Here is a 23,024-nt window from a genome sequence, read left to right as displayed (position 1 = left end):
TGTTTCTATTTGTTTTCAGATGTGTCAGTGAAATGTTTCTAATGCTATTCATTATTTAGATATTTGGTGTGAAGGAATTTAATACCTTGAAGGTATGACTGAGGAGCAGGAAACAAAGAGATAGACTTATCAACCTTATTTAAAGTCCGCTGCAAAGGAAATTAACTGTTGACATCGATGCTTCCCAAAAAGATCTAAGAAAAACTTATCATTTTCTGACATTAGCTGGTGACAAACATGATGTCAGTGTAATCTCTAATACTCTGTGGTCATGATGTTGATATATTGGCAAGGCATTTTCACAAAAATGCCTTGGCAGCTTAGGTGTCTCTTTCCCAGACTATTGACAAATGTTAACGTCTTCACCTTTTTACTATCACAAAGCCAGGTCAATGGCTTTAATCAAGATGAATGTATGATGCAATGTCTCCATGGGTTAGAAAGTTTTTGCTATGGATGTTGATTTTGCTTTGGGCATAAATAACTTCACTTTAGATGTTTTTGACACTGAAGGAAATTTTGGAAAACATTAGAAAAGACCTTGGCAATTAAATGAGTGAAGAATTGACATATACAATACTGCTGCAAAATCTGATTTTCGGAGGGTAAAATAGAATGTAATTGCCCATTCAGAAAGTCACTAAATGATGCAGATGAATGGATGCTGAGAAATTCAAATATGTAATTCCATCAAAAAGCCTGCAATTCAGTGTTTCCCAACCTTTTTTATGCCACGGACCAATACCATTAAGCAAGGGGTTTGTGCACCCCATATTGGAAACCCCTGTTGTAATAGATGAAGCCATCTAAAGATGAATATTATTTTGTGTTTTGTAAGTACAGGTCCAAGTGTGCGAGGTGGTGATTAGGTTCCTGTGTCCATTTTGGAGACCCCATCTGAGAAAATACACTGTGTATGTTAACTAAGAGTAAAGAATACACAGCAGTTTATTATCCACCAGAAGATAAATTTGACAGAGTTCCTTAAATCATAATTGGTTTCATGAAGTGAATAAATACTAGTTCTGTTTAGGAATTTATTGAAGAGAAGCCATCAATTCAAAGTCATCATTGTCAGATTCCACAATGGCATTAATAAAGGAATTTAGAAAGTCAAGGAAGATGGATAAAAGCAGGCCTAGTTTGTTTGAGATCTTCTAATCGGGAATTGGATTAAATATGACAGTCAAAATATTTCATTCTGCACTATGTACTTTATGCAGATGAGCAATGAAGGGTAAAGCATTCTTATGTTTGTATTTTCAAGGAAGTTTATATATCAATGATAATTTCTTTAACTACCAATTTTAAATATTACATTTTATCCAGTGGTTTTAGTGGTCTATTCTATAAAAGTCAAATCATTAATTTTCCAATAACTTATTTACCATATTCCGAGTTTACTCTGAAAGATTAACATGTATACAGTATTTCTGTTTGATAAAATAACCCAGATTTACTTAGAAACTATTTCTGCACCATCTTCTTCGGAATTACAATTCTTGCAAATGCTTGGTATATATCTTTGCTTCTTTGTTCTGTTCCTAGCTGCACTTAATCTCTTTCAAGGGTAATCTCTCTAAACACTTTTTTTTCACCAATATGTTACAAAATTCTGAAAATAGCACCATTGTCAAGTTGCACATATGGATTTATAATTGCCCCTTCAGTACTGAGGTGGGTAGCACATTCGCTGTTGATTTTAGTGAATCAAATTGCTACCATGCTGTCAAATTCAATTTGTATGTTGGATAACCAGCACACAGTGTCCCTGTGTGACCAGCCAGTTCCAACAACAGCTAATGTATCTTTTATTTGTTTTTGTTTTGTTTTCACTTAGAGTTGTGAAAAGAACCATTTTCAGAAATTAGAAGCCACAGATCCATAACATTTCATGACTTGATTAACTTTCGTCTTGTGTGTACAAGTTTTCAATGTCTAGCCTATATAGTAACAGTTCCAGATCATTGGACTGAATTGGCTCTGTTTTAACCTTTCTAATTGCAGGTTTACTTTTCGACTCATCTTACATCCATAGTCGAATGGCAAAAAGTTGAACATTGCAGGGCAGGACCATTGATTAGTATTCTGTTTCTTTTATTCAAAGTGCATTTTTGGTAGTTACAATGACTCATGTATATTTCACCTCTTTTTTATCATTTCAGATGTGATTTCTGTTTTAATTTTATTCTCCTATGATGGTTATACCTGGAAACGTGTTGGGAGAAATATTAACACTATCCATTGAAATAATATTCCTAGTTTTCCTGCTTTTTCTTAGGAATCAGTGCAAAAGAAAGATGAAAGAATTGAGGAATTGGAAGAAGCCCTGCGTGAAAGCGTACAAATAAATGCGGAAAGAGAGGTGGTTCTCGCCCGGGAAGAGGCTTCTAGATCTTCTGCAGAGAAACAGGTCTGCATGAGAGAACTTGCCCTTACTCTTACTTCTCAATGGCATAATGTCAGGGGACTTTAAATGGATTTCAAAATTTTAGCCACACTCTTTCTCATTTGTTTGTGTGTGTGTTTTTTAATACCTTCATTAATTTTGAAAATCTGTAGCTTTAATTTCTGAAGAAGGATTCAACAGTTGAAACATAAATTATCTGGACAAATGTTGCCCAGTTGTTTAGCTTTTGTCCTTTGCAAGAAAAATGTTAAAAAACTAGCTTGTTTTATTGAATACTCAGAATAACCTTCAGCTAATTTTACTCAACTTGTATTGTAAATTTTAATGACTTCTTATGGATTAAACTGAAGATAAACAGAAGTGGCACTTTATTAAACATGAAAGCATTCTGTGAGTGAGTGATGAAATATGAGCCCCACTCATTCAGAAAGGTTTGCCAATCTCTTTGTAATGCAACTTGTAATGTTTTCTTAAGCCATGCAGTTTTAATTTGTAATGGTAAAGGCAGCAATAAATGTGCAGAGCTAAATTTCCTTTTCATAAGAATCATTTATTTATATTTTCCTGAGTCGTCATTCTTAATTCTGTTCCAAAATCATGTCAACTTGCTAGATAAGAGTTAGAGGCTGCAAATTAGCTTAATAATGTTTGGTTGGGAACGATCTGTCATAAAGATTGACAAATCTTCTTGAATGAGAGTAAACATATTTCACTGGTCAAACACACAATCTTTTCTCGAGCTGATAAGTGTCACTTCTATTTATCTTTCATTGAACCCTCCATTGAATGATTTAATTTGATTGCCAATTAAAATGGGCTGTTGGTCCTTCAGTCAGACAACTGTTGCATTTTAAAGCTGCAAAACAAAACAAAACTTCACATTCTTCCATGCTAATCATGGAAATATTATTCATTGTTTCTGTAGATCCTCCTTTGTTATATTCTGAGCTTATGATAACAGAAATGTAGTCTGCATTTTCCACCCCTTCACTGTTATCCATCATAAATCCAGTGACTGTTCCCTGACAGACGCCTAATGCTGAAAGTTCTTTCATGTCCTGTACTTTTCATTCTCTGTACCTTTCAGTCAGGCTTCACAAGTATGGAGCCAATAGAAACAGAATTAAATAATTTCATGGAGAATGCTCAAAAGTTGCGACTATTACTACTTATTTCCCTAACTCTTCTTCCAGTCCTCATTTTTGAGGTATTTCAAAGTGTGTAAGTTATGCTTAAGATCATTAGTTAAACTTTAACTGTTTGAGTACTATGATCAAAATGTACTTTTATGTTCTGGAATGAAATATTTCAGTTACACAAATAATTGAAATGTAGCTTCCTTATTAAGTACTATACATATAGTAAGTTTCTAGACCTCTAGAATGGTAACTTAATTGATAAATATTGTAAATCCATTTCACTTTTGCATTATTAGATTAAAGCTGTGTACTCAAAAGGTTAAAATAGCAATTACTGTAATGAATTTCATATGTAGAGTTCTGCAGTATACAGTTGAGATGAATCAAGAAACTTCCTGCTGAAGAATGCAAATAATTTTTTGAAGCAATGTTGATTGTACCTTGTTATACTACTTAAATGGTACATTAAACAATAGAATCTCTTAACACTGTCTTTAAGTTATTTCCCTATAGTTCAGCTTTTATTTGGCATCTACTGTTATTTTTGTAAATGCAACTGCATGATTATTCTAAGTAATTATGCATTCTTGCCTTAATCTTATCTATTTACAATTTCTCTTTTTCCCACCACTTGATTTTAATTTTTTTTGTGATTTCCAGGTACATCTTCTATCTGACTCTTAAGTTTACTTCTGTTTACTTTCTCTTACAGAGAATCAAATTTTTGATCCCTTTATTATCTGTAGTGACTACGAAACAAACTAACTGACTTGATTTCTTCCAGATATCTTAACTTCTTTGTCTATTTCATCCTGATTTAATTCTGTTGACATGCAACTGTTCAACATAAACTTCAACTAATATTGTTGGTTTAATTGGAGTTATTCACTGGTTGTTCTTACCATCTGCTCATTATGCAGCTCAACAAAAGAGGTATGCTGGCCTCACAAATGTTGCATGTGGTAATTGTGAACACTTTACGACTTGGGAGATTCATATTAATATTTTCATTTGGCTTTTTGATCAGAATTTTGTCAAAATATAACAAAAATCTGCAAATGCTTAACATGTTAAATGGCATTTATGGAAACTGAGTGTGTACGCCTGTATGTATAAGAGAGTAAGGATATGGAATGAGAAAGAAAGAATATAAAATGAGAGAGAAAATAAAATCTGCAACAAAAACAGAATCAGAGAGAGAAAATAGAATGGGAGAGAAAAATAAGATTAGAGAGTGAGAGAGAAAATAGAATGAGAGAGAAAATAAAATGGGAGAGGGGGAGTGAGAATGAGAGGAAAGGGAGGGGAGGGGTGAGAATGAGGGAAAGGGTGGGAGGCAGAGTGACTGAGAGCAATGGAAGGTGAGAATGTGGGAGAGGGAGGGAGGGAAAGGAACGTGGGTACCACCGAGAGGGAGGGACAGAGGCATGTGATCATTATTTTCAGTTTGGTAACCATTTATCAAAAATACTAACAAGTTTTCTTGGTTAAGGAGATCTATTTATTAGGAATGCTTGTTGTTCCAGAATGACATTTTGTGATATACCTGCTTGCAAGATAAGCTAAGCTTTTGCATGTAATTTAAATTGGTTTGGATTTGTGCAAGGTTGATACTTGTGAGAAGGGAAGTTCTTTACTAATGAGCTGTATAAAATGAGTTTGGAGAGAAAGTAGAAAATGTCAGACATCACATCATCCAGCCCAAAATGTGAACTGCATTTCCAAATCAGAGAAAACTCCACCAGTGCCAGTGATTTCCTATTTGGCCAGTGAATAAGAGGTAAATTTCACATGACCTTTGACCCTAGAGGTTCAGCCTAATAGCCATGATGATATCACCATGCGGGTTTACCATTATGATCTGAGTTACACTCAAATGTGATGCAGAGCAGGTGCAAATTGTATTTCAAATTGGCCTGTGGTGTGGATCCCTAGAGCCTGTAGTTTAAAGTTTTGGATGTCTGGAATGGAGTAGCAGGCTGATAAGAATCCTGATTTATTTATAACTATCACCACTCCTCTCATACCTGGTCTTCAGGTTCTGAAAGGGGTTACACGAGGTAAACTGAGTAGCTTAACAAGAGTAGAATGTTGGTGTCCTCAATTTTTTCAAAAAGCTTGCAACTGTGTTGAATGCAGCTTTCAAACCCCACATCTACATCAGATCTCATGGGATAGCTATTGGCTCATTGCTTGCAGAGGCATTACTGCCTTATGCTAAGGAGCTACCATTGGGATGAACATGCAATCATTTCACATGCAGTGTATCTTCAGGGTATTTATACCTTGTTCCTTTCTGACAAGAAAAAACATAAACAGTTTTGTTTTTAACTCTGACACCCTGAATCTTCGTTTTCAAGGAATGACAATGCAACTTCTTTTTAATGAAACCAATTGGCCTCAGATCAGCTCAAGGTAATTTTTACGCAACATCAGGAACTGCAATGTAAGATAATGCTCTCTCTATTATCTCCAGTTGTTTCCTGTTCCTTTTTGATGATTAAATATGATTGTTAGTTTTGTATCCACTGCATATTAATACTTAAAACTGTTGTACAGATCATTAGATTTTTTTAATTTAGATGAGCAAATGTCATAGTACTGAACACACCCTGGCCACTCCCTGTTTGACCCGCTGCCGACCAGCAAAAGGTTCAGGACACTAAAAGCCAGAACAAATAGACTGAGGAACAGGTTCTACCCCAGAGCTGTGGTCTCCATCACACCACTCCCACAGAACAACGATTGAAACTGTGAGCACACACATGCGCACACAAAAACTCAAATACTTGCACTAACAGCACTTTGTGCATTACTGTGATATTCTGGTGCTGCTGTAACTTATTTTCTGCTACTTATCTATTTAATACTGTTTTTCTATTACTGTCTTGTTTTTATCTACTGCTTTATTTAATTGCCTGAGAGGAAGCCAAATAGAGTTTGATTGTATCTATGTATAATGAAAATAAAGATCATTCATTCTTAATGGAGAGCACGGTTTTTTACACTTGCTCAGTTTGGAAAAAATACATTCACTGACTTCTTTAACCAGTTTCTTGTCCATCTGAAGTCCTTTGTATTTCTATTATGAATTTTCAGTCAGTTCCAGCAACAACTTGCAATCTTCAGCTCTTCCACCATCTGAAACATCTGGAAGAACTTGGCAAACATTTGACACCAAGTCACAGAGGAAAAGGGTTAAATGACCAAATACTTAGTCAAAGAGTTAGGTTTTAAGGAGAAGGTAGACGTCGAAGGCTTTAAGGAGAAAATTACAGAGCAGAAGAACACAGAACCCATCAAACCCTGGACATCACCTGTTCCAACTCCATCCTTCCAGTAGACGCTTTAGATCAGGACAAATAGGTACAAGAACAATTTCTTTCCGTACGCCATCAGTCTTATGAACACTTGAATTTTAGTCTATTATAAATCGTCCACCTGTACATTCAATGAGGTGGACCTCATTGTACATAGTTTATGATTATTTGTACTATTGTTTTGTTTGCTTTTAATTCTGTACAGAGAGAGCTCAGGGAAACCAGCATCAAATTCCCTGTATGTGTCCTCATACTTGGCGATATTAAAGGATTCTGATTCTGATTGTGAGAAAGCATAGCAGTCAGTGATGGAGCGATTGAGATGAAGGATGTGCGAGTCCGAACCTGAGGAGCACAGATCCAGAAGTGCTGTAGGGCTAAGTGTAAAAGTACTAGTACCAGAGTGGGAGCCATTGCAGGATATGATAGATAAATGAGATTTGGAGCAAGTTAAGATACAAGCAGCGGCAGTTTTAGCTGATTGCATATTCGTATGTACTAGACAATGTGTGGTTTTGGTGTAGTCAAGGACAGGAACAACAAAGTGAAGTATGGATGAAAACTTTATTCTACCCAGTACCAAGTTGTAAGCAGTCTGGTTCAGCTGCAGGCTTTATCTTGGGCTGAAAATAGTGGGCATGGATCTGTATTAATGATATACAAGACAATAAGATATAGGAGCAGAATTAGGCCATTTGGCCTATTGAGTCTGCTCCACCATTTCATTACGGCTGATCCAGTTTTTCTCTCTGTCCCAATCTCTTGCCTTCTTCCCGTATCCCTTCATGCTCTGACCAATCAAGAAGTTGTCAATCTTTCCCTTAAATATACTTAAAGACTTGGCCTCCACAGAGCCTGTGGCAAATAATTCCACAGATTCACCACTCTCTGGCTAAAGAAATTCATCCTCATCGCCTTTCTAAAAGGACGTCCCTCTAATCTGAGATTGTGTCCTCTGGTCTTCGTTTCTTCCGCCATAAGAAATATTCTCCCCACATCCACTCTATCAAGGCCTTTCATCATTCAATAGGTTTCAATGAGATCACACATCATTCTTCTCAGTTCCAATGAATACAGGCCCAGAGCCATCAAACACTCCTCATATGGCAAGCCTTTCAATGCTGGTATTATTTTCATGAGCCTCCTTTGAATCCTCTCCAGTTTCAGTACATCCTTTCTAAGATAAGGGGCCCAAAACTGCTCACAATACACCAAATGAGGCTTCACCAATGCTTTATTAATTCTTGTCATTACATCCTTGCTTTTATATTTTAGTCCCCTTCCTCACTACAGATTCAATCTGCGAATTAACCTTTAGGGAATCCTGCACAAGAACCCCCAAATCCACTTGTGCCTCAGTTTTTTATATTTCCTCTCCATTTAGAAAATAGTCAACCCCTTCATTTCTTCTACCAAAGTGCATGACCATACACTTTCTGACACTGTATTCCATCTTCCTCTTCATTGTTCGTTCTCCTAATCTGTCTATGTCCTTTTGTAGTGTCTCTGCGTACTCAAAGTTACCTGCCTATCCATGTTAGAATCTTTCCTGTAATACTGTGGGCTCGTAGCTTGTTAAGCAGCCTTGTGTGGCACCTTTTCAAAGACCTTCTGAAAATCCAAGTACACAACATCAACCAATTTTCCTTTGTCTATGCTGCTTGATATTTCAGATTTATCAGGCAAGTTTTCCCTTGAGGAAACCATGCAGACTACGGCTTATTTTATCATGTGCCTCCAAGCACCCTAAGACCTCATCCTCAATAATCAACTCCAACATCTTCCCAACCATTGAGATCAGACTGACTGGCCTACAGTTTCCTTTCTTCTGCCTCTCTCCCATCTTGAAGAGTGGAATAACATTTGTAATTTTCCATCTTTCAGAACCATTCCAGAATCTGATGATTCTTGAAAGACATTACTAATGCCTCAATAATCTCTTCAGCCACCTCTTTCTGAACCCTGGCGTGTGCACAGTCTGGTCCAGGTGACTTATCTAACTTCAAAGCTGGTTGTTTCAGTCTCCTCTATATTGATTTGAAGGAAAATTCTATTCATCCAATGAAGGATGTCGTACAAGAAAAAAATGATAGGTAAGACATGGGGGTGAAGCAGAGATGTAGCAATGAGATGATGCTCAGTATTATTGGTATACATGTTTAATTTATGTTTATGAACGATATTGAATGCAAAAGCATATAGACAGTAACTTAAAAAGTGACCAAGATAGATCCTTTGAATGATTGCAGTGGAAATAATGCAGGAATAGGAAGAGGTTTGGAAATGTGGTTGGATCTGGGAATTAAATTGAGTTAATAATTTGGACCAAATTCTAGTCTTAGTAAACCTGAGCATGAAAAGTACCGGATTGTGCTTAGGGCAGTACAATATTGCACTGTTGGACTCAAAGTTGTTGTGAACTTGGGTGTTGTTTTGCATAGAGCAGACACAGTCTCCATATGACCATAGGGGTTTGTTCTCATATGCAAGGATGTGCTAGTTATTAGAGTAATCAATCACAGAATATTGTGTCTCATATTGAAAGGTGATCAAGAGAATGGGGGTGGAGGGAGTGGGAAAGTGATGGTTAGGGGGAGGGTTGATATGGATTGAGAAGAATAATGGGATCTGTGTAGGATTACTGTGGATGGGTGCATTACATGGCAGCCCTATTGTATGCTTCTGTCTCACTGCAGCTGATTCAGCTTGTGATTCAATATATAAGAATTAGTCCAAGCCAGAGAAGACACACCATCTGAATCATAGAACCATAGAACATTACAGCACAGAAACAAGTCTTTTGGCCCTTCTTGGCTGTGCCAAACCATTTTTTTGCCTAGTCCCACTGATCTGCACCTGGCCCATATCCCTCCATACACCTCTCATCCATGTACCTGTCCAAGTTTTTGTTAAATGTTAAAAGTGAGCTCGCACTTACCATAGAATCATAGAATAATAGGATAGATGGAGCAGATTGGGAAATTGACGATGCTTTTAAAGACCTTGCATGGGAAAGAGAGTATTAAGAGGAGATAATGATTTGCAAAGAGCTAGCTGTTGTTTTATTTTGAGCTGGGAAAAGGATGATGACAGCAAATTTTAAATTCATTAAAGAGTAATTCCTGAGGAAAATCAGACGTTTACAATATCATCAATATTGGAATCAACTGGAGTAGTGGCTTTCATAGAAGACTGGCTTCACACAGTATTAATCTGGAGAATGAAAGCTACTATGAAATCTACAGATGTGCATTATTTCGGGACTAGAGGAAGGGAACATAGTTGCAATCTTTGACTGCTACCTTTTATTAATAATAATTTTGAGCCTATTTGTTAATAGCAAAACTTCGGGAAATCTGAGGAAATAAAAGTCCATCCTTTCCGTTTTCTGCCATTTGTCCAAATGAAGTAGTTTAGTTCAACTGTTGGAATTGAAAGGTCTGTATAATAAAATGCAATTACCTTTGCACTCTCTTCCAAGTCACCCAACATTTGTAACTCTACTGGGATTTCTGAGTGGATGACATGTTTGCTTACTGTACTAAATTATCACATGTTTTATTTAGACTATGTATTTAGGCCTTTCCTTTGCCTCCAATCTGATTATGATGGTCGATTGCAAAAGTTACCAGTGTCAGAATTGATGAAAAATCAGGCTTTTCTCTGTGTGTTATTAAAGCCACTGCTAAAATCTGTTTTTCCCAATTTTTGCTGAACAGCTGCTTGCAAATTGTTTAAAAGTAAGCATTTTTGTTTCTATCGGTTAAGTGAATATTTAGAGGGAAAGCATTATTGAATTGTTATGTTTCAATTATTTTTCTTTAATTAAATCATATTTGTAGCTATTACATGTGAAAAAAATGAATATTCTATTAACTTTGTAGCAAAGACCCATTATTTTTGAAAAGAGGAGAATTAATCCTATGATAGATTTCTAGTTCTGAAGATAACTGAATAATTAGTGGAAAACCTAATCTAAATGCTGAAAGGTTCTTGCCTGCCTTACTTGATAATGGGATGTTTTGAATTACTGTGAAGTTTCTAGTTTGACATCTACAGTATGTCATGGGAAGGGAGTCAGGGCATGAGGGGTAACGAGCTCGGAATTTACCAGAATATAGTAATCTCACACACAGGTGTTGATTCATCATTTTGCCTAGGGCAAGAGCTCAGACATGCAGCTGTGCTGTGCATTCTGGCAGCATGACACAATCATAAGCAAAGAGTATTTCCTATTGCTGTATTTTTTTATGTGCGGCAGGTTCCAGGTGTCTTTCATTTAATAAAAAATGGCAGCTCTAAAGGCACCAAACTCACTGCTAACATAAAGTTTATACCTTGCAGCTGCAGTGTTGCTGTTCAATGAAACTAATGTTTTGATCAATCTGTTGTTTTTCTTAATTTGACCTTGTGTTACCTGATTAATTTTGGATCTCTTACAGAAGAGCTTAAAACTGTCAATGGCATTCAATTTGAAAGATTCTCTGCAGCTCAGCACTGGTGCATCCCTTACTTAGATCTGCACTTAGTGTTGCTGACATTGTGCAGAGTTATCAGATTGACAATACTGTTAATTGCATGATGCACAGTCCAGCTCCTCACTCGGGCACTCACATACCCACATTCCTTTGTTTCAAAGAAGGATGTTCAACTTAGTCACTTCACACATGTCTGATACTGACTCCACTTATACAACAAAAATATATCTCCATTTGACAATTTTACAATTCTGATAGCCTCATGCATAAACTAAAATTTTCAGGAAAAGAAATGGAAATCTGTTGTTACTCTCAACTGATAAGCAAAGAGGCAGGCTGGAGCCAAGTTATCATATGCAAATAGCCATTTGTCTGCTTTATTAATAATTCTCATGAAGTATTTACATAAAGTATTAAAGTCCATGTCAGAATAAAATCTGAAGAATTTGTTACTGTGTGATCTTCTCCAGGATATTCTATATAATGGGGACTGAGTTGATCATTCCAGTCACAGTCTTATATAAACAGATGTGCATCACAGAACAGCTTCAGATAATCTTTTATTGCCAGGGTTAAAAATGCCATGCAAATGGGCGTTTATAATCAGCAAACTTGCAATAAAAGCTTGTAAATTCTTGGACTGGTAGTGCAGTAGAAAAATAAAAGTACACACGAAGAACCTGGGTTTCCTATTGCATAATTGAAACGTTCGAAACCCTGCTTAAAATATATGTGTATTTTGTTGTTCATTTATCAAACTTATAAGGTTGAGTTATTTAAAGTTATTTGTTTTGATCTTTTGGTTTCATTGGACTGAATGCACTTGCCAGTGGAAGCTTCTCCAGAGCACATACCTGCTCTCATACCTCAGCATTGCTAGAGTCTGATTCCACAATAGAAATAGGAATGAAAATGTCAACATGTAATTATATTGAGGTTTTGATTTTTTTAAAAGTTTCGGCCTTTTTTGCTTTCTGTATCTGACTTGGGATGTTTTTAATACTGTGTTCAGTCATAAGTATGAAAATTTGTCATTTCCAAGAGAATGTCCTTGGTTTGGTTTATGCTCTCTTGCCCCAAATATTTTTGTGTAATGTTTAAATATTTAGCAGAAATATATTGTGTTTGATTTAAACTTAATGAAGAGAGCTTGATTTTATTTTTATCCAGCATTTTGTTCAACTCTTCTTTCCCTACTGTAAATCTGCAAGCTATGGCTGACATTCCACTCCAGATGACATAAAATGTCCTCCCTTCCCCAGCTCCACCTAGTGGCAGAGCATTCAGCATTTGCATATTTTGTATCATAAAACATTTGCCCTCTACAAATTTTTGAAAAGTTTGTTTCCAGACCTACTTTTCTGATTGCTATACTATCACCACTTCTGTCAGACTTTGCATGTTAAACATTCCACATAAAATGCTAATGGGATTTCTTCTTTATTGTACAACTTCCAGGTATTTCACGCTCAAAGTCTTAACTGCTTATATCCTTTATAGATGGCTGTTGAATTTTAAGAGTTCTTCTACCTAAAAAAAAACTCCAACTAAAAACTTGGTTAATAAATTCTGCTCAATATTACATCACAAAATATACTGTGAGTTAATTTGTTAAAAATAATTTTTGGTTTTGTATTGCCAAACACTTGTTAGGAACACAATGTGGAAGAAGTTACACAGTGTGCATTCTAACATTTTGGAACTGCATATCCCACCACACCCTCCACTACACCTTACTTCTGTATAGAAAGCAAAGCTTTTCTAAAAAGGGAATTGTGGTGGGAATACAGCATTAAACATTTTGATCAGTAAATCTTTTGCGAACATTGAGCTAACATGCAGTTTGACTAAATGCACAATCTTAGTTGACCTGAATACTATTTTTGCACTAAATATGCGGAAAGATGTGCTTCCCAAGCAGCTGAATCTCTGATTAACAAGTAAAAAATAATGTGATTTTCCCTCTTCTTGTCACAGAACAATGTGGTTTAAGACCAACAAACACAAAATACAATGGAAAGCACATCTCAGGAATTATAATTTTTGTGTGATGGCATAGCAGTATTTTGTGCTTTCATGCATTAAGGGTTTGGAGGAAATCTGCATATTGCTCTTAACATAGTGTTTTATAATTGCGGTTTTATTTCTCACTGGCTACAGCTAGGTTTGCATGATTTAAATACAATGCAAAAACAAATTACAGAAAACAGTAGATTTGTTGAACCAAGCTGATTTATAGATTACTCTTTTCTATTTATTGGTTATATTGTGCTTTCAACAATTAACAAGTTTCATCTGTTTATTTTAAGAAGAATACTAAGATCTAATTAAGAAAGAATAAAATCAAGTCATTTTTCACAGAGTTTAAGTATCCCATCTGAGATCACCCATCCTTGATAACAACCAGGTGGCTCTGCATATTCCAGACAGCCTGTTAACCGCTGTTATGATCAAAGCATAGGCTTTCCAGAGATCAGGGGCATCTCTCTCCTATCCAATTGATAGCTGAGTTAATATGATGTAAAAAGGTACATAAAACCCAATCATACCCAGACTCCTATTTTCCTTGATACTGTTGTGCTAGCCATTCAACCAGACATTACGCAACTTCTTAAGAAACTAAAAACTATTTCCTCTATGTCTTATCAGATGTGTTTTATTTTATGTTGGAGGATAAAATATTCTCCATTAATTTGCTGATTTAATATAGATTTATCACAAGTTCAGCAACATTGTTTTATTGTGTAAGCTTGCATAGTCCTAATTCCAATGAATAGTAAATAGGTACATACTGTATATAAAATGTAGATAGTGCATACTAGAAGCAAATTGAAATCAGATTGATACAGCAAAATATCCTGCATAATAATTATCATTTCAAATTTCCTCATTCTGAAGATCCATATAGATATTGCATAAAGAATTTATTTATTTTCAAGGTGTTACCACTAGTGATAATGTTGCTCGGAAATTGTTTTAAAACAGTACCTTAAAACTCTGTATTAGTTATCGATGTAGGACTTCATCCAGTGTACACTGCCATGTTCTTTTGATTGACTGTAAGTGAACTAAATCAGCACAGATAAAGGAGGTCCTTCTTAGAATGCTTTTGACAATTGCATCTTCCAGATTTTCATTTTCATTGTAACACTCAAGATTATTGTTGATACCTTTAAATTCTTTGTAGCTCCTGACTTGTTGGAGTAATGAAATAGTTTCTTTTTCACTCCCTGTCATTTCTGGCATCTCCGAGCCTGAATTCCAGGGTGAAACCACGGTAAGCAAACCAGTTCCAAGATGGCTTACCGCTTATTTCTCACCAACTATCGGTGACAAAAAACACTGCTTTTTGAACGCAAATAAATGCAACTGTTTAATGGCCACACAAGTGCACACAACTGATATTAGTAACAAACTGTTCGGCAACCATTTCCTGTCCCAATTAGGCAGCCTGGTGTCTGAAATAATCAAAGGGAATCCTGGCTGTTTTCTTGATTAGTTTTTGTTCTTTAACAGTTGTCCCAAATAAGCAGCTGCCTCTATTAACCAGTGGCCCAATTAAATGTAATCCACTGTATTACATAAATAAAAAGGTCAGCTTGGCCTTTTTATTCCAAACAATGGTACTTTGATCCTGAAAGGACACTATAAACTGTGCACAAGTATATCAGTACATGTTAATTCATGTAATACTCCTTATAGAATGGTTTGTCTTCTGAGCAGCAGTCAGTAACAAGGAACAGGAAGAAGGTACACCAATCCCTGCTGCTATTGTATCTTTCCTAAATCACCATCATGGCACTCCAGATGCTTTTGTTATCCTCTTACTAACTAAAATTGAAATGCAGATAATTTTAAATAGAATGAAGAGACCCTTTTTAAAAAGTAAAAGCTTCCCCTTCTCACACACAAGTTGAGACAAGCTCCATTGCTATTAAATGCTGACAGAACATTCAAATCACCAAGCATCAGGGCATTAATGCTTTTGATGTTGATGAGAAAACTGGATTTTGGTTTGTGATTTGAAAGGTTATTTGATGGTTTACTGTGCTTCTGCTTAACAGTTAGAAGAGCTAATGGCAACGTTGGAGAAGACCAAGCAGGAACTAGATTCCACTAAGGTCAGGCTGAGCTCAACTCAGCAGTCTCTGGCTGAGCGCGAGGCACACCTTGCCAATCTGAGAATAGAGCGGAGAAAGCAGCTGGAGGAAGTGCTTGAGATGAAGTAAGTACTTGCTGGAAATTTATTACAATCTTTTATAGATCGTGTGTGAAAGAAGTTTTACAATTTTAAGTGTGAAACTGAGAAATTGTTACTAAACATGAAGAAATATTATTTTACTGATAACAAATAATAGTAATACCACTAGGAACTCACTGAAAGTTTTAACCTAAGATGTTGTTCAGCTGGCCTTGGCACACCCCTCCCCCCACTTTTCTTTGTTTTACACTTGCTTCTTTTTTCTAATTTCTCATCTATCTTTATTCTCTTTTGAACATTATGTTATGCATGATATTTGCATCAAGCTCCCTTGATATTGTATACATGAGATTCACTTCCCTACAGACTGCTGACTTCCACAAGATTTCTTTCCAACCCCCAGTTTAGTTGGTGCTAGAAAAACTCTTTCCTCCTCTTTGAATTTGCCATCATCACCCCTCTCTTTTAAAAAAAATTGTTGACCTCTATGTCCTTGCAATCCAATCCCATTCCAAACTCCCAACACACCCCGCTCCCACCAATCTTGGACTTTCCTTTTCTCTGCAAGTCCTTATGTGTGCTGTTATCTCCTAAATCTCAGGCTGTTGCAGGATTACAAAAGAGGGACACAGGGCAATAAGCCATTTGTTCCAAATTGATCATTCTAGCATTTTCTACTGCACATTGTTTGAAGCCTCTAATCGGGATCCTCCTCCATCTTTTCAGCTCCTTTTTCCTACTGGGTAGGTTGCTCCATTTTATATCATGCAATGATTGGATGATCAACTGTGTGGCTGCCTCACTACCCCTCCCCTTTCCTTAATATTTGGCAATCCAGATATTTGCCTTTGGTCCCTTTTTTCATCTGTTAATTGCTCCTAAGATATAGCAGTTAAATGCACATTTCCTCTTCTTCACATACACAGATGACACCGTCATCTCACTACCAACCCTCCTGTTGATTATGCTTTACGTTACTTATCTTTTGTATGGTTCTACTTAATCCTCTGTCCAATCTTTCTTTATGTTCTACTCCTAGTATTCTGCACAGAACACTGTTTTTGTTGTTAATGGGGCCAAATCCTGGTTAGGCAGATCTAAACATTGGAAAGCCTTGAAATCATTGTATTTTTTACATCTGCACCTCTACTGCTTCTGTACTTGGCCAACATTCTATCCACCGTAGAACACACATCCTGCTCCCCCCACCAGTGCGGTGCTCACCAATTTACTTTGGCTCTTGATACAACAATGACTCAGTTTTAATATTCTCATCATTGTTTTAAAATCCTTCATGGCCTTGTCTTTCCACTGGTGCTACAACCCCCTGTGATCTCTGCTGTTTAACTGGGCTTTTCAAACATCCCATCACTGGCATTGTTTAAGCTCCTGGATCACAAACATTCTTTTTAAACCTACTCATTTGACAAGTTTTTGTATACATTTTCCCTATTTAATTTGGTGACAAATTTTATTCAAGATATTCCTGTTAAATGCCTTAGGACATTAGTTGCTGAAGGTGTGCAAATTGCAATTTTCTATTAGTTGTTTTTGGTGCATTGGTTGAAATGATTCAAACTGCGGATTAGTGAATATTTAAAGCACTGCAGAAGATGCAATTACTGTTCATGGAGTTGTGGCAGAAACAGCCATGAAGGAAGTACATCAAGTATGGGCAATGAATAAGTTGATTGTTGTTTGATTTAGTGCAGCTTAGTACTTGTAATCACCAGCTTGATGGTGGAGTTGTGACATATATGGCAAAAACTGAATTGACTGTGAAATTAACTGCCTTATATTAAAGATAGTCATACTGACTTGGTTACAATGTGCATTATCAGGCTTGTGATTTTGATGTGTCCAGTAATTGTTACAGCAATGGAAAACTTTAGGTGTTCTCAAAAATATAAACTGAAAGAAATGCCATTGCTATTGTACAGGCACCATCCCCCTCCCCTCCCCCACCACCACCATTACGGCCCTCTCATTTGGGCAATGGAATTTTGCCCTTACAGAATTCACAAACCACTATCTGAAAATCTGAGATGCAGAATAAAATTCACTCTTGTGTATGTTATGTGATCAAAAAGTAATTATACAAGCATGATTTTTTTCAGCTTGTGTTTCTTGGGGATCACCTGTATATTGGTCAAATTGAGTAGTCCTCTGGTAAATCAGCATGGATGTATGAAACTTGGTTGGCAACCAATGTTGTCAACCAACCAGTCTTTTTGTCAAGTGGAATCATATGATTTTTGATGGTCCTTGTACTGGGTGTATCTTAAATCATTTGGTTATCAAGGTGAGAATCATGTGCTTGCTAATTCCCCTGTGCTGCTTAAAGTCTGGACACTCGGTGGGAGTGTGGAACAAGGTTTCAAGCTTCTTAAAATTGATCAACTGTTACTAATTGTCAATGGAATTTTCACAAATTTCATTACTGAGGTCTTATGATTTGCAGAATTTGTTGGTAATACATGCATAAGAGATTAACATTGTCACAAATTCCAAGTTAGCTATAAAAATCAATATAAATTAAATTTACTTCCTTATATTGGTTTCAGCTATTAATGAATTATGAGTCTTTTATGGCTGTGAAAGTCTAATAATGTAAAAAGTAACCAGGTTGCTTTGGCAAATTAGTATGCAAACCTTAAATATATACTTTTAGCAAAATTATATTGCGCTATTGGTCACAGATGTATGCACACAATTTTTCTCCCCAGTCAGCAATTTTTAATTTTATTTATTCCTTTGCGAGCACAGGTGGAAGTAGCCAGACTTCCTTATTATTGAAAAGGCTCTGCAGCAAGCTAATAAAGTATGCAGTAAGTTGATAGACTGTCTGAGTATTTTTAAAAATCTGGCTTAACACCCAATTTGGTTTCAATATACTCCAAGTTGGAATGAGTGACTGAGACTAAATTCCCTGCTGATCCAAAAGTACCAGAAGAAGACAATTTAAGTTAGTCTTGCTAATAAAGGTGTGAAAGAAATCAATGTGCTAGTAATGTCTAATTAACAGCGCTCATTTGTTTAACTTAGCTGGTGTTAAATCAATACTTTTATTGTCCAGTTATTATCTCATTGGAAAAAAATGATTAAGCTCTCTGGTAGACACTGAAATCATGCATTTTAAATATAATTCATAGGGCCCTGCCTGTGTGAGAGATTGCAGTTCTACCAATAAGCTGATTGATCCTGTCTGTTCTTGCTGCCAGGGTTTCCGGCCATCCAGTCAGCAACTCTCAGGGTCTGCAGCCTGCTCACTCAATCTCACATAACAGTCTTGTTCCTTTTTGCACCAGAACACCTAGATCTAGACAATAATGTCCCTGGATCAGGGCAGTGAGTGAAGTGACATGTTTTGAGGGGGAGAAAACACTGACAGTTTTTATAGTAAAGCATTGCACTGACGTGATTTAAATGGCATTTAGAGTTCAAGTTTAATTGTCATTCAACCATACACATGAATAAAACTAGATGAAACAACATTCCTCTGGGGCCAAGGTGCAAAACACAGTGCCAACAGTCACACATAACACAAGACACATATAGCACACATAATTACGAGAGCAATAAAACATACAGTTGTAAAAAAAATGTAATTCAAGTCCCTGAGTGTCATGGCCTGTAGATTGACGGTGCATGGGATGTTGTCCCGGAGCCACGTTTCTGCGAGAACAAGTATGCAGCAGTCCCTCGTCACACGCTAGTGAAGCTGCAGATGAATACAATTGAACTTGGCTTCCACCGAGCAAACACTAGAGAGCAGCACCGATAGGAGGAGCCGGGCCCCAAACTCAGCTGCACCACACCACCTCTGGCATCTAATCCCCTCAGCAACTGCAATAGGTGACTCCACAGCAATGACGGGTGGTCCATGCAACAACCAAGTCCATGTAGCTCCCCCACTGTCAGTCCTGCCAATGAAGGACTGAACAGCATGTGCGGTATTCTACTCTATCAACGTACAAGCAGGGCCTTGTGATCACAAGAAAAAAGTCCAAGACGATAATTTGCACCATTTGTTGGACCATGCACCACCTCTGATGCCTTCCTGCTTGGGAAGCTGTAGCGGGCGTCATGGTACACAACAAGTCCAACTCCACTGCTGTCAAGCAGCTTGCTAGATCTGCAGTACTTGATGTTTGTTCTCAACATCCAGCAGTGTCTTGCAATCATAAAACAGATGTAAAGGATGAACAATTAAACCGTTGTTTGGACCCAAAGAGGCCGCTGCGGCTGTGTGGACTGCCATCTTACTGGAAGAGTGTGGTTCTGCTTGCAAAAGAAGACAATTAACAAAGATAAATATTTTGTCACAATTTTGTCTTTGTTTGCAACTTAGAGTTTTGGAGCTTCATCTCACAATTCTGGTAGAGCTTTAATGATGTTTTTTGAAAGGGCAAAAGGGAACTCTGAAACGGATTCTTTCCAATACACTATTACACCTAGGACTTCATTAGAGTAACGTTACATTCTTAGAGAATGTTGTCTTCCCAGTCAACTGTTCATTTGTGCTCACTAACCTCTGGTGTACAAATTATTATCATGTCTGACGATCAGGGAATGTTACACTCACACAGTTCCAAGTCATTGTATGTTCCCAAAACATCTCTGTACTTTCCTGTAAACTATCAAAAGCTATGAATGCAGCTTGTAAAAAGAAATATTTGTAATCAGGCTGTTTTGTGGTATAGAAAATCTCATCTGTTTTTTTTCGCCAGTTCATTTATAAAGCTATCTGCAGACCGATTACTTTTGCATTTTAAAGTGCTTACATTAGCTATGACTGTAATGATCCAGACCGGAATATGTATTTGTCCTTGTGCAAATAAGTTTTCATTTATGTTTTTCTGTCCACATATGATTTGCTGGCTGAGTTGGGAGTTACAGCATCATACTGGGAACTGGATGTGTTCGTCAGTGCTTTTAGAATGATGGGTTGTGTTTTGCGATCTAAATTAGAGTTCAAAACTACTCAGAGTGTTTGACTTTGGCACAACTAGGATACTGGAAACTCTCTTCCATCCTGTGCTATTCCCAGTTCACATTCTAATCCTGTTCAATAAATGTTAATTTACTGTGCTTTGACAACCCACAGATGCAAACGTTTTGCACTGCCCTGCACACAAATTGATAGACATGGTGAATGTTAGTCCTAACTTGACCCACCAGGTGGTGTACTTAATAGATGACTTTCCTCAAATATATTTTCCTACCTCTTACCTGTAACAGCAGCAATGTGAATGAGAAATTTTTTCTAAAGTAATACTAAGAATAAAACTAATTTGAAATTTGAGTATTTTTAATGATGTAGCTACTCAGCTATAATGCAGTCTGCACCCATGTTATGGTCCATATTACAATTTTCCACAACGTAAAAACTGTTTCATATATGAATATGTCAAGAAACATGTGATAAGAATAATTTTAGATTTATCTATAGAATGCTATTTAGCAAGTTCTATGAGAATTTACTTTACTTCTTATCTCATTTTTGGGCTGTGATTGGTGAATTCTGTGAGGGTAAATTTCTGTTACCTAAGTGAGTATAACACAAGGTTTGCCTGTGTGATTAGTGAATTATTTAGGGTGAGTTTCCATTAGCCAAATGAACACAGACGAATGATGTGTGGATTGTCCGCGTTCAGCACTTTTAGAAAACCCAGTAAAAGTATTAATACAGACATTGAAGGTCTGTTATGCAAAATGACTAAGTTGTAAATGGCATCATCTTCAGAAGAATTTTAAAGCTACACAGGTAGTTTCTTTAAAGTATTGTTTATTGCTTTGGGTAAGATTTGGATTATAGTTTTGCACAAAAAAACTCAAAGAATTCAAATGTTTGTCGCATTGACAAGGAATGTTTACAGACAGTTTTTGATATGCTTTCTGTGTTCATATATCATTGAAATAGTACTTCCAAGCATGAGGAATTACTGAAATCTGTTTATAGCCTGCAAAGTTATAATGTACAATCTACTTAAAGTTTTAATGATGAATGATCATGAAAGTAAACTCATCAAGAAAACTGCATTGCTGCATTTTTCTGAAACTTATATAACTGTTACCGGTACTTGTATTACTTCTTTTTCCTTGTCCATCTGGATCTCAAACACTATCCCAAAAAGGGAATTGCCATCAAGTAGTTACTTTCAAGAATTCATGCTGAGAGCACAAAGTCATATCCACAGCTAAATACTTCACAACACACAAAACAGCAGGATGTTGATACAACTGTGACTTCCACAGGAAGTTATTTGAATTGTAGCAGGCGTTCTTAAAAAAACCACCTACTTGGTAGAAAGTCTCCTATGACAGTGTTTGCACCTTAGCAGACCTGTAAGACAACAGGCCTTGACCAGCTCTTTTCACACACGCTTGCAAACATTGTAAAGATTAGAGGAAACCCAAATAAAGGCTTTGTTTCACAGTGTGGATAAAATATATTGGAGCAAGGTGAGGCAATTCTTATGTGAAAGGATCTAGCAAATGGGCAGAAAGCAGTAAAATTCTTGTGAATAAGAATGTATCTAAGGATAGCAGTCATTTATTTGGCAGTAAAAACTTGAATCAAGTTTTAAAAAAAGTGTGGTTGCTATGACATTCTTACATCGTTTATTATGTTTGGAAGACGTTTCCAAAGTATACGAGTGTGATTTTTTTTGATGATTTCAAAATGGGAACAGAATTATTGCAATAATTCAAAGCAAAATATCTTCAATTAAATTATGTAATCATAATAAGATTATCTTTGAAATGGTATTAGCTTTGTCAGATGTTGTAGAGTTTTAAATTTACACCCACTAAATGAATAGAGCTTGAATCTGTTGTTTATACAAAATGGAGGAAAATAAATTCCTGTTTGTAAATAAATTGTTTAGACTAATACTGTTGTGGGAAATGAAAGTTTTTCTATTTTAAGAAAGCTGAAATTTTTAACCCGATATGGAAGGTTTTAAGAAAGATACCATTTTGTTCCATTTTTAGTATTACTTGAGAAATTAACTTGAACAGATTTCAGTAAGTCTTAGATTTATCCCATCCTTTGAATACAATTTGGGATCTGCCACAAAGTATTATTAAATTAAGTGATATTATTTTAAAGAGTTCAGATGCCATTCTTTGGGATTTGATTTATGCTATCCATAGTTTCTTGTGCAGCAAACCCTTACAATTTGAACTAGCTCTTTGTCCCTTTTCCCACAAATTCTGACGTGTCTTAAAAGTGCAAGAGTAGGTTAAACAGCCACTTGTGCCTGCTCTGCCATTTATTGACTGAGCTGGTTGTTGGTCTCCAGCTGGCTGTTTTTTTTCCCCCATGGGGTTTGATTCCCATATGGAGCAAATATCTATCTCAGCATCAAATATACTGGAATAATTCAATAAACAGAACCAAATTTACACCAGGGCAGGAAAAATATAACTTGGTTTGGATCATACTGGTTTTATATTCTGCAGTAAGGTTAA

The 23,024-nt window shown here is 36.5% G+C and overlaps 1 protein-coding gene across 7 annotated transcripts in view; it reads left to right on the top strand.

Annotated features, from left to right (window-relative positions):
* The window catches only part of LOC132377797 (ERC protein 2), a 782,782-nt gene that overhangs the window by 461,772 nt on the left and 297,986 nt on the right, over positions 1–23,024 (top strand). For 6 of the 7 annotated variants that reach the window (XM_059944157.1, XM_059944156.1, XM_059944158.1 and 3 more), the window contains 2 exons: positions 2,282–2,413; positions 15,412–15,572. In XM_059944157.1, coding sequence (XP_059800140.1) covers positions 2,282–2,413; positions 15,412–15,572 — 293 coding nt within the window. The remainder of the gene's footprint in view (positions 1–2,281; positions 2,414–15,411; positions 15,573–23,024) is intronic. The other variant, XM_059944160.1, reaches the window with a different exon arrangement.

This window comes from Hypanus sabinus, chromosome 19 (genome assembly GCF_030144855.1).
Source record: "Hypanus sabinus isolate sHypSab1 chromosome 19, sHypSab1.hap1, whole genome shotgun sequence".
NCBI classification, from domain to species: domain Eukaryota; kingdom Metazoa; phylum Chordata; class Chondrichthyes; order Myliobatiformes; family Dasyatidae; genus Hypanus; species Hypanus sabinus.
Note: the sequence above shows the minus strand (reverse complement) of the source record. Positions and strands in the feature narration are given on the sequence as shown.